Genomic DNA, 15836 nt, shown 5'->3' on the forward strand with positions numbered 1-15836 from the left:
GAAAAATACTTGATCATTTACTGATAATTTAATAGTTTCTAAATTGTCGCTGTTCCGGTGATACAATATTCGGCCACTGTATCCCGTGTGTTACATAATCATTGTCACACAATAAAGATGAGTTGAACGTCCAGTAACCCGGTCCACGTTCTACTAGACTAAGGGCAAGTTCTAAGGAAATAATAGAATGATCTGATCTGTAACTTACATCTATAGAAGTACGTTTAACTAGGGACATAAGCTCTTTAGAGACGAGGAAATAATCGTGCCTACTTTGTTTTACTCCATACCTTTGACGCCATGTGTACTGCTGTTTGTCAGGATTGAAAATCCTCCACGGGTCAACTAAGCCTAGTTTTCTTTTCATGTCGATAATTTTCATATATGCTTCAGGATTATTTCTATGTTTTAAATTATAAGTGTCCAAATTATAATCCTGAACTACATTCCAGTCACCGCCCCAAATAATCGCTCCAGGTAATTGTTCTAATTCATTGGCAAGGTCTTGAAAGAATTCAGGATTATCCTTATTTGGTCCATAGATATTTGTAATTGAGAACCGAATACTTTCTATCGTCATATCCGACTTGATAAAACGTCCATTTTCATCCAAAATTATTCTGTGCACTTCATATTCAAAGTTATTTTTAATCAGTATTAATGTCCCTGCACTGTTACTGGTTCCATGTGAGAAATAACATATGTAGCCCCATTCAGCTGCCCATGTCTGTCCATTTTCTAAAGTACTATGGGATTCTTGAATAAACAATATAGATGATTTCCTCTTCCTTACGAAATTGAAAATATCTCTACCTTTTATGCTGACCGACTGGAGGCCCCTGGCATTCATAGATAAAATACACAAATTATTCATGTCTTAATTTGAATGAGTGAGAAGAACTGATTGGGTGCCAGAGAGAGAGAGAGAGAGAGAGTGAGAGGAGAGGAGCTGATAGTAGGCAGAGAGGGAGTAAAAATAACATGAGAATGATTGGTAATCCCTTTGACATTTGCCCAATTAACACAATGTGTAACTTATTATGAAGTACCTTCATGTTAGTGATCAAATAAAGTCACAAATAACACAAGTGAAAGGTGTCTAACTCAGTCTTAGTCGTTGAAGTCTGTAGAGTCTTTCACCAGTTACTGATTCTCGTCCACAGGGAGGAATGAGTATCATAGAACACATTATCATAGAACACATTTGGCTATATGCCGCCTAATAATAAGCTGTCTCTTCCTACACTGTCCATGTGGGGAAGTTTAGGTATCTAATGTAAACAAAGATTCCCTAGAACTAAAAAACAAAAGGGAGTTTAGTTCAGGATATAATCGACAACAAAAGTGAAAAGATCCGTTAAATACGACCTCGCGCACAAAGTTCGGGGGGCGCTTTTAACCGTTACGTTATCCTTACGTAACACCGGTATTTTGTCCACTGTGTTACATGTAACACCGGTATATTGTCCACTGTGTTACACGTAACACCGGTATATTGTCCACTGTGTTACACGTAACACCGGTATATTGTCCACTGTGTTACACGTAACACCGGTATATTGTCCACTGTGTTACACGTAACACCGGTATATTGTCCACTGTGTTACACGTAACACCGGTATATTGTCCACTGTGTTACACGTAACACCGGTATATTGTCCACAGTGTTACACGAAACACCGGTATATTGTCCACTGTGTTACACGTAACACCGGTATATTGTCCACAGTGTTACACGAAACACCGGTATATTGTCCACAGTGTTACACGAAACACCGGTATATTGTCCACTGTGTTACACGTAACACCGGTATATTGTCCACAGTGTTACACGAAACACCGGTATATTGTCCACAGTGTTACACGAAACACCGGTATATTGTCCACAGTGTTACACGTAACACCGGTATATTGTCCACTGTGTTACGTAACACCGGTATATTGTCCACAGTGTTACACGAAACACCGGTATATTGTCCACAGTGTTACACGTAACACCGGTATATTGTCCACTGTGTTACACGTAACACCGGTATATTGTCCACAGTGTTACACGAAACACCGGTATATTGTCCACTGTGTTACACGTAACACCGGTATATTGTCCACTGTGTTACACGTAACACCGGTATATTGTCCACTGTGTTACACGTAACACCGGTATATTGTCCACTGTGTTACACGAATCAATCAGTCAATCACTGAAGGTTTATAACCTTATCAATGTCATCGTAGGGGTTAAACTGGGACCGTTTGCCCGTCGTGGTTGTGGTTGCGTAAACTCGCCCGTTGAAATACCAGGCACTTTCAATCCCAGCGTGACTCTTGAGTCTGTTTATGAGGACAACGTTAGTTTTAGTAACATCATCGGCTATCTTCGACTCCGACTTCTCCCGAATCTGTTTCCTCAAACGAAGAACTTGAGATTTTGCCCCTGAAGATGTGAATTTGATTAACACCGGTTTTGTAATTGACTTGTTGGCATGGTCAATTCTATGAATTAGCCAATATGTCATCCTGGTTTACATCAAAGTTTGATTTACTTGTCATCAATTCCGTGAATTTGTTTCTAACATCTTCACTTTCAGATTCGGGTAAATTGAACACTTTGATATTGATTCTTTCTGGAGAATTTCTCGTTTTGATTACTCTGTCTGAAAGCTTCGTTTGCACGAGAAGCTACTTCAGCAAATTTCGATTCCATTTCATCCATTTGCGCTTGTTTTTTTTCTAAGACTTTTCGGAGCTTTTCGTTTTCGTTCTTTCACCTCTGACCCGTCAGGTGTGATTTACACGTGGTTAAAGTTTTCTTTTCAAAAACACAGTTTTTGACCCAAAAAATTCACACAAGCTAACATCAATAGTGCCAGTAGCTTATGCACTTACTTCTCAGTCCATTTGGGTCTTAGGAAGGGCGCTCCAAATAATAACTTTGGGCTGTGAGAGCAACGATTACACGCGTCTGCACATAGCCAGCCAAGGGAGACCAAGTCCTCTTTACTTAGTTCCATGTTGGTAAGAGTAGGTGAGACCACAGACAAATGTATATCTTAAAAGCAACCCCGAAGCCGAAAAAAAGAAAGTGCAATGTGGCACCAGCGCTGTGGTAATGTTTGTGACTAAGTATATGTTTGACTATTGCAGCGTCAAACGCACGAGGATAAGAGTAGAGTTATACAGGAGGAACCAACAGCTGACAAGGAAATGAATGGCAGCAAAGCCGTCGTGATATCATACAATGTGAAGCAGCCGGTTCATCAGAGAACGGTGTCACAACCACATTTATACATAACATAACATGAATGAGAGATGAAAACCAACTAACCTCAGTTTGCAGTAATATTGACGACAACATTTATAAGTAAGACAATACTGAATTCACCCGTTATACCCTGGAGGGGCATCGGTATGTGCAATGTGTCGTGAGTGCAGGGAGATGGCAAGGTATTGAGTCAGTCAGAGTTTTGGGTATGACTAAAGCATAATGCTTAAGTTTCATGTGTAGACAACTTAGTGATTTAGCAAAGGTTTGAATTCGATTAAAGCCTCATAAAACACAAAGCACACAAGTTCCACACAGCACACCACTCACACACATCACAACGAAATACGTTAAATGATTGTTCGAGTTGATTTATTGCCTGGCGCTCGCATTAAACCGATATTAGTTCGGGCCAGTACAAGCAGCTACATCCGCTCTCATTGTCCATTAAACCGATATTAGTTCGGGCCAGTACAAGCAGCTACATCTACTCTCATTGTCCATTAAACCGATATTAGTTCGGGCCAGTACAAGCAGCTACATCTACTCTCATTGTCCATTAAACCGATATTAGTTCGGGCCAGTACAAGCAGCTACATCCACTCTCATTGTCCATTAAACCGATATTAGTTCGGGCCAGTACAAGCAGCTACATCCACTCTCATTGTCCATTAAACCGATATTAGTTCGGGCCAGTACAAACAGGTACATCCACTCTCATTGTCCATTAAACCATATATTGTTCGGGCCAGTACAAACAGCTACATCCACTCTCATTGTCCATTAAACCGATATTAGTTCGGGCCAGTACAAGCAGCTACATCCACACTCATTGTCCATTAAACCATATATTGTTCGGGCCAGTACAAGCAGCTACATCCACACTCATTGTCCATTAAACCATATATTGTTCGGGCCAGTACAAACAGGTACATCCACTCTCATTGTCCATTAAACCGATATTAGTTCGGGCCAGTACAAGCAGCTACATCTACTCTCATTGTCCATTAAACAGATATTAGTTCGGGCCAGTACAAGCAGGTACATCCACTCTCATTGTCCATTAAACAGATATTAGTTCGGGCCAGTACAAGCAGGTACATCCACTCTCATTGTCCATTAAACCGATATTAGTTCGGGCCAGTACAAGCAGCTACATCCACTCTCATTGTCCATTAAACCATATATTGTTCGGGACAGTACAAACAGCTACATCCACTCTCATTGTCCATTAAACCGATATTAGTTCGGGCCAGTACAAGCAGCTACATCCACACTCATTGTCCATTAAACCGATATTAGTTCGGGCCAGTACAAGCAGCTACATCCATTAGTTCGGGCCAGTACAAACAGCTACATCCACTCTCATTGTCCATTAAACCGATATTAGTTCGGGCCAGTACAAGCAGCTACATCCACACTCATTGTCCATTAAACCATATATTGTTCGGGCCAGTACAAACAGCTACATCCACTCTCATTGTCCATTAAACCGATATTAGTTCGGGCCAGTACAAGCAGCTACATCCACACTCATTGTCCATTAAACCATATATTGTTCGGGCCAGTACAAACAGGTACATCCACTCTCATTGTCCATTAAACCGATATTAGTTCGGGCCAGTACAAGCATTGTCCATTAAACCGATATTAGTTCGGGCCAGTACAAACAGCTACATCTACTCTCATTGTCCATTAAACCGATATTAGTTCGGGCCAGTACAAGCAGCTACATCCACTCTCATTGTCCATTAAACCATATATTGTTAGTACAAGCAGGTACATCCACTTCATTGGGCCAGTACAAGCAGCTACATCTACTCTCATTGTCCATTAAACCGATATTAGTTCGGGCCAGTACAAGCAGCTACATCCACACTCATTGTCCATTAAACCATATATTGTTCGGGCCAGTACAAACAGGTACATCCACTCTCATTGTCCATTAAACCGATATTAGTTCGGGCCAGTACAAGCAGCTACATCCACTCTCATTGTCCATTAAACCGATATTAGTTCGGGCCAGTACAAGCAGCTACATCCACTCTCATTGTCCATTAAACCGATATTAGTTCGGGCCAGTACAAGCAGCTACATCCACTCTCATTGTCCATTAAACCGATATTAGTTCGGGCCAGTACAAGCAGCTACATCTACTCTCATTGTCCATTAAACCGATATTAGTTCGGGCCAGTACAAGCAGCTACATCCACTCTCATTGTCCATTAAACCAATATTAGTTCGGGCCAGTACAAACAGCTACATCTACTCTCATTGTCCATTAAACAGATATTAGTTCGGGCCAATACAAGCAGCTACATCCACTCTCATTGTCCATTAAACAGATATTAGTTCGGGCCAGTACAAGCAGCTACATCCACTCTCAAATAATATATCAGTATAGTTTGGACTTCTGCTTCAGTTTTCAGTCAGAACACAACATCAAAATGGCAGTCAACATCCCTGGGCTCATCTCCGTCATCGTCTTCTACATCCTCATCCTCATTGTCGGCGTTGTGGCTGGGAGAAAGAAAAGATCCAAGACAGTAGTTGGCATCATATTGGCTGACAGAAACATGAGTCTTGTCGTATCCTTGTTCACTATAACAGGTAGTAACCATTATCAACATCGTTACACTGAACATGTGATGTGTACTCTTTGGAAATATGTGGGTGTTAGTATCAAAGAAAACAGCATTACCGGTTTCACTTGTCTCTCAGCAGATTGTGGCCATGAACTCACTTGAAGCTGGTCCTATACTGAAGTTAAGTCTTTCTATCTGTGTTGTCTAACAGTTATAATGGCATGTGTACTAACGGTTATAATAGCATGTGCTTTTGTTTCAATCAGGAAAATCCAGATTAAAACCCTCTTGCCAAGCGCCAAGTTGCATAAAAAGACAAGGGCGAGCAACTGACCACGACCTAAGATCACTGAAGGCGTGTGTGAGCCCGCAAGTGTGACAGCCGCAAGGAAAACTAAAGATTATTAAATTCAGCCTTTGAATCTTAAAGATTGATCTCAGTCTAACGCTCCGTGGTTTATTTATCTTTATTACCTGGTTGGCTACTGTCTGGTACCGGATGCTCCCACAAAACAGGGCCATGAGAATATATATCCAACAGAAAGTATATACATGTAACATATAAATGTGATCAGTGTGTGGATCCCTAAATCTAGTGTGTTTACAGTGTGAAACATTCGTCAAACGTCCAGTACTGACACATAGTGCTAGCAAGTTATATCCTTCAAACACAGATTTCCAAGTTATTGTTTACAACAGCATAGAAGATGCATGTCCAATTTACGTTCCGACTACGGTAAAAGTGTGCTGCAGAGTACTATCATACCTGTTAAAATCCCTTTCTAATGTAAAATGTCATTCTAGCTGGGTGGTCTGTGATCAGGTGGGAGACACAGACCAATGTGTGTCAGGCCACCATCTAGCTGGGTGGTCTGTGATCATGTTGGAGACAGAGACCAATGTGAGTCAGGCCAGGCATCTAGCCGGGTGGTCTGTGATCAGGTGGGAGACACAGACCAATGTGTGTCAGGCCAGGTATATAGCTGGGTGGTCTGTGATCAGGTGGGAGACACAGACCAATATGTGTCAGGCCAGGTATATAGCTGGGTGGTCTGTGATCAGGTGCGAGACACAGACCAATGTGTCTCAGGCCAGGCATCCAACTGCCTGGTCTGTGATCAGGTGGGAGACACAGACCAATGTGTGTCAGGCCAACCATCTAGCTGCCTGGTCTGTGATCAGGTGGGAGACACAGACCAATGTGTGTCAGGCCAACCATCTAGCTGCCTGGTCTGTGATCAGGTGGGAGACACAGACCAATGTGTGTCAGGCCAACTGTCTAGCTTGGTGGTCTGTGATCAGGTGGGAGACAGAGACCAATATGTGTCAGGCCAACCATCTAGCTGCCTGGTCTGTGATCAGGTGGGAGACACAGACCAATGTGTGTCAGGCCAACCATCTAGCTGCCTGGTCTGTGATCAGGTGGGAGACACAGACCAATGTGTGTCAGGCCAACCATCTAGCTGGGTGGTCTGTGATCAGGTGTGAGACACAGACCAATGTGTGTCAGGCCAACTGTCTAGCTTGGTGGTCTGTGATCAGGTGGGAGACACAGACCAATATGTGTCAGGCCACCATCTAGCTAGGTGGTCTGTGATTCAGGTGGGAGACACAGACCAATATGTGTCAGGCCAACCATCTAGCTGCCTGGTCTGTGATCAGGTGGGAGACACAGACCAATGTGTGTCAGGCCAACCATCTAGCTGCCTGGTCTGTGATCAGGTGGGAGACACAGACCAATGTGTGTCAGGCCAACCATCTAGCTGGGTGGTCTGTGATCAGGTGGGAGACACAGACCAATGTGTGTCAGGCCAACCATCTAGCTTGGTGGTCTGTGATCAGGTGGGAGACAGAGACCAATATGTGTCAGGCCAACCATCTAGCTGCCTGGTCTGTGATCAGGTGGGAGACACAGACCAATGTGTGTCAGGCCAACCATCTAGCTGCCTGGTCTGTGATCAGGTGGGAGACACAGACCAATGTGTGTCAGGCCAACCATCTAGCTGCCTGGTCTGTGATCAGGTGGGAGACACAGACCAATGTGTGTCAGGCCAACTGTCTAGCTTGGTGGTCTGTGATCAGGTGGGAGACACAGACCAATATGTGTCAGGCCACCATCTAGCTAGGTGGTCTGTGATCAGGTGGGAGACACAGACCAATATGTGTCAGGCCAGGTATATAGCTGGGTGGTCTGTGATCAGGTGGGAGACACAGACCAATGTGTGTCAGGCCAACCATCTAGCTGCCTGGTCTGTGATCAGGTGGGAGACACAGACCAATGTGTGTCAGGCCAACCATCTAGCTGGGTGGTCTGTGATCAGGTGGGAGACACAGACCAATGTGTGTCAGGCCAACTGTCTAGCTTGGTGGTCTGTGATCAGGTGGGAGACACAGACCAATATGTGTCAGGCCACCATCTAGCTAGGTGGTCTGTGATCAGGTGGGAGACACAGACCAATATGTGACAGGCCAGGTATATAGCTGGGTGGTCTGTGATCAGGTGGGAGACACAGACCAATGTGTGTCAGGCCAACCATCTAGCTGCCTGGTCTGTGATCAGGTGGGAGACACAGACCAATGTGTGTCAGGCCAACTGTCTAGCTTGGTGGTCTGTGATCAGGTGGGAGACACAGACCAATATGTGTCAGGCCACCATCTAGCTAGGTGGTCTGTGATTAGGTGGGAGACACAGACCAATATGTGTCAGGCCAACCATCTAGCTGCCTGGTCTGTGATCAGGTGGGAGACACAGACCAATGTGTGTCAGGCCAACCATCTAGCTGCCTGGTCTGTGATCAGGTGGGAGACACAGACCAATGTGTGTCAGGCCAACCATCTAGCTGCCTGGTCTGTGATCAGGTGGGAGACACAGACCAATGTGTGTCACCAGCCAACCGTCTAGCTTGGTGGTCTGTGATCAGGTGGGAGAGACAGACCAAATGTGTGTCAGGCCAACCATCTAGTTGCCTGGTCTGTGATCAGGTGGGAGACACAGACCAATGTGTGTCAGGGCCATCTAGCTGCCTAGTCTGATCAGGTGGGAGACACAGACCAATGTGTGTCAGGCCAACCATCTAGCTGGGTGGTCTGTGATCAGGTGGGAGACACAGACCAATGTGTGTCAGGCCAACCATATAGCTGGGTGGTCTGTGATCAGGTGGGAGACACAGACCAATATGTGTCAGGCCAGGTATATAGCTGGGTGGTCTGTGATCAGGTGCGAGACACAGACCAATGTGTGTCAGGCCAGGCATCTAGCTGGGTGGTATGTGATCAGGTGTGAGACACAGACCAATGTCTGTCAGGCCAGGTATATAGCTGGGTGGTCTGTGATCAGGTGTGAGACACAGACCAATGTGTGTCAGGCCACACCTCTAGCTGGGTGGTCTGTGATCAGGTGTGAGACACAGACCAATGTGTGTCAGGCCAACCATCTAGCTGGGTGGTCTGTGATCAGGTGGGAGACACAGACCAATGTGTGTCAGGCCAACCATCTAGCTGGGTGGTCTGTGATCAGGTGGGAGACACAGACCAATGTGTGTCAGGCCAACCATCTAGCTGGGTGGTCTGTGATCAGGTGGGAGACACAGACCAATGTGTGTCAGGCCAACCATCTAGCTGCCTGGTCTGTGATCAGGTGGGAGACACAGACCAATGTGTGTCAGGCCAACTGTCTAGCTTGGTGGTCTGTGATCAGGTGGGAGACACAGACCAATATGTGTCAGGCCAACCATCTAGCTGCCTGGTCTGTGATCAGGTGGGAGACACAGACCAATGTGTGTCAGGCCAACCATCTAGCTGGGTGGTCTGTGATCAGGTGGGAGACACAGACCAATGTGTGTCAGGCCAACTGTCTAGCTTGGTGGTCTGTGATCAGGTGGGAGACACAGACCAATATGTGTCAGGCCACACCTCTAGCTGGGTGGTATGTGATCAGGTGGGACACAGACCAATGTGAGTCAGGTCAACCATCTAGCTGGGTGGTCTGTGATCAGGTGGGAGACACAGACCAATGTGTGACCAGCCAACCGTCTAGCTTGGTGGTCTGTAGTCAGGTGGGAGACACAGACCAATATGTGTTAGGTCAACCATCTAGCTGCCTGGTCTGTGATCAGGTGGGAGACACAGACCAATGTGTGTCAGGCCAACCATCTAGCTGCCTGGTCTGTGATCAGGTGGGAGACAGACCAATGTGTGTCAGGCCAACTGTCTAGCTTGGTGGTCTGTGATCAGGTGGGAGACACAGACCAATATGTGTCAGGCCACCCTCTAGCTAGGTGGTCTGTGATTAGGTGGGACACAGACACAGACCAATGGTCTGTGATCAGGGCCAACCATCTAGCTGCCTGGTCTGTGATCAGGTGGGAGACCATGTGTGTCAGGCCAACCAATGGTCTGTGTCAGGCCAACTGTCTAGCTAGGTGGTCTGTGATCAGGTGGGAGACACAGACCAATATGTGTCAGGCCAACCATCTAGCTGCCTGGTCTGTGATCAGGTGGGAGACACGGACCAATATGTGTCAGGCCAACCATCTAGCTCCCTGGTCTGTGATCAGGTGGGAGACACTGACCAATATGTGTTAGGCCAACTGTCTAGCTTGGTGGTCTGTGATCAGGTGGGAGACACGGAGCAATGTGTGTCAGGCCAACCATCTAGCTGGGTGGTATGTGGTCAGGTGGGAGACACTGACCAATATGTGTCAGGCCAACCATGTAGCTGCCTGGTCTGTGATCAGGTGGGAGACACAGACCAATGTGTGTCAGGCCAACTGTCTAGCTTGGTGGTCTGTGATCAGGTGGGAGACACAGACCAATATGTGTCAGGCTAACCGTCTAGCTTGGTGGTCTGTGATCAGGTGGGAGACACAGATCAATATGTGTCAAGCCAACCATCTAGCTGGGTGGAACACTGCAACCAGCTACAAGTAGCTTACATATTACAAAAATCCATATACATGTACCTTATTGATGTGTGATCAGTGGATTGGATATATGTATACAAGTGAATATTAACATGTTCAAGTTAATAATAACCAAGTACATTCCTGGGTATTGGACAACTCTGTACTCCCAACAGGAAACTACACTGTGAAGTACATTGTTTGATTCTTGTTTTAGCAACATGGACTGGCGGAGGCTGGGGTTAGGGTTAGGATACTACACTGTGAAGTACATTGTTTGGTTCTTGTTTCAGTAACATGTTCGCGGAGGTTTGGGTTAGGGTTAGGATACTACACTGTGAAGTACATTGTTTGATCCTTGTTTCAGCAACATGTTGGCGGAGGTTTGGGTTAGGGTTAGGATACTACACTGTGAAGTACATTGTTTGATCCATGTTTCAGCAACATGTTGGCGGAGGTTTGGGTTAGGGTTAGGGTTAGGATACTACACTGTGAAGTACATTGTTTGATCCTTGTTTCAGCAACATGTTGGCGGAGGTTTGGGTTAGGGTTAGGATACTACACTGTGAAGTACATTGTTTGATCTTTGTTTCAGTAACATGGACTGGCGGAGGTGTGGGTTAGGATTAGGGTACTACACTGTGAAGTACATTGTTTGATCCTTGTTTCAGCAACATGGACTGGCGGAGGTTTGGATACTACACTGTGAAGTACATTGTTTGATCCTTGTTTCAGCAACACTGATTGGCGGAGGTGTGGGTTAGGGTTAGGATACTACACTGTGAAGTACATTGTTTGATCCTTGTTTCAGCAACATGGATTGGCGGAGGTTTGGGTTAGGGTTAGGATACTACACTGTGAAGTACATTGTTTGATACATGTTTCAGCAACATATTGGCGGAGGTTTGGGTTAGGATACTACACTGTGAAGTACATTGTTTGATCCTTGTTTCAGCAACATGGACTGGCGGAGGTTTGGATACTACACTGTGAAGTACATTGTTTGATCCTTGTTTCAGCAACACTGATTGGCGGAGGTGTGGGTTAGGGTCAGGATACTACACTGTAAAGTACAATGTTTGATCCATGTTTCAGCAACATGGATTGGCGGAGGTTTGGGTTAGGATTAGGGTACTACAATGTGAAGTACATTGTTTGATCCTTGTTTTAGCAACATGGACTGGCGGAGGTTTGGGTTAGGGTTAGGATACTACACTGTGAAGTACATTGTTTGATCCATGTTTCAGCAACATGGATTGGCGGAGGTTTGGGTTAGGATTAGGATACTACACTGTGAAGTACAATGTTTGATCCATGTTTCAGCAACATGGATTGGCGGGGGTTTGGGTTAGGGTTAGGATACTACACTGTGAAGTACATTGTTTGATCCTTGTTTCAGCAACATGGATAGGCGGAGGTGTGGGTTAGGGTTAGGATACTACACTGTGAAGTACATTGTTTGATCCATGTTTCAGCAACATGGATTGGCGGAGGTTTGGGTTAGGGTTAGGATACTACACTGTGAAGTACATTGCTTGATCCTTGTTTCAGCAACATGGATTGGCGGAGGTTTGGGTTAGGGTTAGGATACTACACTGTGAAGTACATTGTTTGATCTTTGTTTCAGCAACATGGATTGGCGGAGGTTTGGGTTAGGGTTAGGATACTACACTGTGAAGTACATTGTTTGATCCTTGTTTCAGCAACATGGACTGGCGGAGGTTTGGAAACTACACTGTGAAGTACATTGTTTGATCCTTGTTTCTGCAACACTGATTGGCGGAGGTGTGGGTTAGGGTTAGGATACTACACTGTGAAGTACATTGTTTGATCCTTGTTACAGCAACATGGATTGGCGGAGGTTTGGGTTAGGGTTAGGATACTACACTGTGAAGTACATTGTTTGATACATGTTTCAGCAACATATTGGCGGAGGTTTGGGTTAGGATACTACACTGTGAAGTACATTGTTTGATCCTTGTTTCAGCAACATGGACTGGCGGAGGTTTGGATACTACACTGTGAAGTACATTGTTTGATCCTTGTTTCAGCAACATGGATTGGCGGAGGGTGGGTTAGGGTTCAGGATACTACACTGTGAAGTACATTGTTTGATCCTTGTTTCAGCAACATGGATTGGCGGAGGTTTGGGTTAGGGTTAGGATACTACACTGTGAAGTACATTGTTTGATCCTTGTTTCAGCAACATGGATTGGCGGAGGTTTGGGTTAGGGTTAGGATACTACACTGTGAAGTACATTGTTTGATCCATGTTTCAGCAACATGGACTGGCGGAGGTTTGGGTTAGGGTTAGGATACTACACTGTGAAGTACATTGTTTGATCCATGTTTCAGCAACATGGATTGGCGGAGGTTTGGGTTAGGGTTAGGATACTACACTGTGAAGTACATTGTTTGATCCTTGTTTCAGCAACATGGATAGGCGGAGGTGTGGGTTAGGGTTAGGATACTACACTGTGAAGTACAATGTTTGATCCATGTTTCAGCAACATGGATTGGCGGAGGTTTGGGTTAGGGTTAGGATACTACACTGTGAAGTACATTGCTTGATCCTTGTTTCAGCAACATGGATTGGCGGGGGTTAGGGTTAGGGTTAGGATACTACACTGTGAAGTACATTGTTTGATCTTTGTTTCAGCAACATGGATTGGCGGAGGTTTGGGTTAGGGTTAGGATACTACACTGTGAAGTACATTGTTTGATCCATGTTTCAGCAACATGGATTGGCGGAGGTTTGGGTTAGGGTTAGGATACTACACTGTGAAGTACATTGTTTGATCTTTGTTTCAGCAACATGGACTGGCGGAGGTTTGGATACTACACTGTGAAGTACATTGTTTGATCCATGTTTCAGCAACATGGATTGGCGGAGGTGTGGGTTAGGGTTAGGGTACTACAATGTGAAGTACATTGTTTGATCTTTGTTTCAGCAACATGGATTGGCGGAGGTTTGGGTTAGGGTTAGGATACTACACTGTGAAGTACATTGCTTGATCCTTGTTTCAGCAACATGGATTGGCGGGGGTTTGGGTTAGGGTTAGGATACTACACTGTGAAGTACATTGTTTGATCTTTGTTTCAGCAACATGGATTGGCGGAGGTTTGGGTTAGGGTTAGGATACTACACTGTGAAGTACATTGCTTGATCCTTGTTTCAGCAACATGGACTGGCGGAGGTTTGGGTTAGGGTTAGGATACTACACTGTGAAGTACATTGTTTGATCCTTGTTTCAGCAACATGGACTGGCGGAGGTTTGGGTTAGGGTAAGGATACTACACTGTGAAGTACATTGTTTGATCCTTGTTTTAGCAACATGGATTGGCGGAGGTTTCATCAACGGGACTGCAGAAATCGTTGCCAAGAAGGGATTTGCCTGGATGCAAGCGCCAATTGGCTACTCCCTCTCCCTCATCATTGGTAAGCTTCGGTCACTTATCGGATCATCAATCTGTTCACAAAACTTGCCTGTTTCATTTCAAATACCGACAACACAAAACTTTTTATTTTATTTTATTTTTTTATTGTGATAGCAAGTGATACAATATTCATACAGTTGGATAATACACACAACACATATATTCAAGCTGCGGGATAAGTGAGAGACAGCATGATTTATTGGTGTATGAATAGAGTACAAAGAAAGAGGTACAGGGATGTAGCAAAGTAAGAAAATAGAGGAGAGAAATGCTGGTATTATCAAGCATTAGTTTGCGTCCATCTATATTAGTATAGGGGCCCATTTTTCTGCAAATTTGGTCTTGTCTCCAGAAATGAATTTCTATGTTGTGATTATATTTTATTAGCGGTAATAATTGGGTAAATATGGGAATAGTCTTATTGTAATGGCAATTTTGAATGTAACACATGGTTATTATAAAAAGGTGCAGTGGTTTTCAAAGATACTCAACTTTGAATCTCCAAGAAGGAAATTATTCATATTTAAGTCTAATTTTAAATTGGTTCTACTTTCATACCAAAATCTCAACTCATTTATCATAGTTTGAACTTTTGGACAGGAAAAAAATAAATGTTCTAGTGTTTCACTTTCTGATTGGCAAAATGTACAAAGGTTATCCTCTATCGGTCCTATTTTGTAAAGAAATGATTTTGATGGTATGATACGATGGATGAGTTTATATTGGAAGTTACGTGTCTTGCTGTCCTCAACACAATTTTGTATTGTATTAAAACATTGGGACAGGTAAGTTTCTGATATATGTGCATCCAACTTTAAGTTCCATTCAGAAGTAAGATCTTGAAGAGAACAAATACCATCATCATTACGAATCAGTTTATAGATAAATTTACAATCTAGTGATGAGATAATGTCCCTGAGAATCTTACATTTACATTGTTCTATTAACCGGGTTATCTTGTGATAATTTAATCCAAGTGTTGGGTATGAAACTTATCAGTCTGAAATAAGAACTGAAATTATCATTTAGTCTGAAGTCGTGTTTCAAAACATTGAATTCTTTTAAGTGTCCTGAATCACTCATTAGGCCCCGAATATATCTAATTCCACACTGATACCATTTGATGTATAGTTTATAATCTTTATAAGGAACAAAACTCATGAAGGGAAGATTTCTGAATTCGTCAATATTCCTCTGAAGTTTGCAACTTGTTATAAATAGTTAAAATATCTTTCCAAAAATCGTTCTTAATGTCTTTAATTAGCTTTTTTATTGATGCTTTGGGAAAGTTCACCATCGAACATCGTGCCAAGTGTTGCCATAAGCGATCGTTTTGTGTCAGGCGTTTCATCCACTTCAATTTCAAGTATTTACAAAAAGCTTCAACATCAACCATGCAAAGACCTTCTGAATGATCATTCATCAACATTCTCCTTTAAATTTATCTCGTTTTCCGTTCCAAATAAACTTAAACAAGATTGAATTTAGCGATTTAAAGAAGGTTTAATCCGGCAAAAGAAGGGCTGAAAATAAATTGTAAATAAAGGGATAAATTTGTGATTTAATAATCGCTATTTTGCCATTTAATGTTAGTAATCATTTTGACCAGGAAAAGCAGATCTGTCTTGCTTTATTTATGTTAATCAAAAT

The 15836-nt window shown here is 43.8% G+C and overlaps 1 protein-coding gene across 1 annotated transcript in view; it reads left to right on the forward strand.

Moving 5' to 3' along the window:
• The first annotated feature begins 5653 nt into the window (after positions 1–5653).
• Positions 5654–15836, forward strand: part of LOC124267734 (high-affinity choline transporter 1-like) — a 33686-nt gene continuing 23503 nt past the window's right edge. The window contains exons 1-2 of the mRNA XM_046702722.1: positions 5654–5872; positions 14080–14187. Of these exons, the coding sequence (XP_046558678.1) occupies positions 5710–5872; positions 14080–14187 (271 nt within the window). The 5' untranslated portion in view covers positions 5654–5709. The remainder of the gene's footprint in view (positions 5873–14079; positions 14188–15836) is intronic.

This window comes from Haliotis rubra, unplaced genomic scaffold (genome assembly GCF_003918875.1).
Source record: "Haliotis rubra isolate DU_JTF1 unplaced genomic scaffold, ASM391887v1 Scf1333, whole genome shotgun sequence".
NCBI classification, from domain to species: domain Eukaryota; kingdom Metazoa; phylum Mollusca; class Gastropoda; order Lepetellida; family Haliotidae; genus Haliotis; species Haliotis rubra.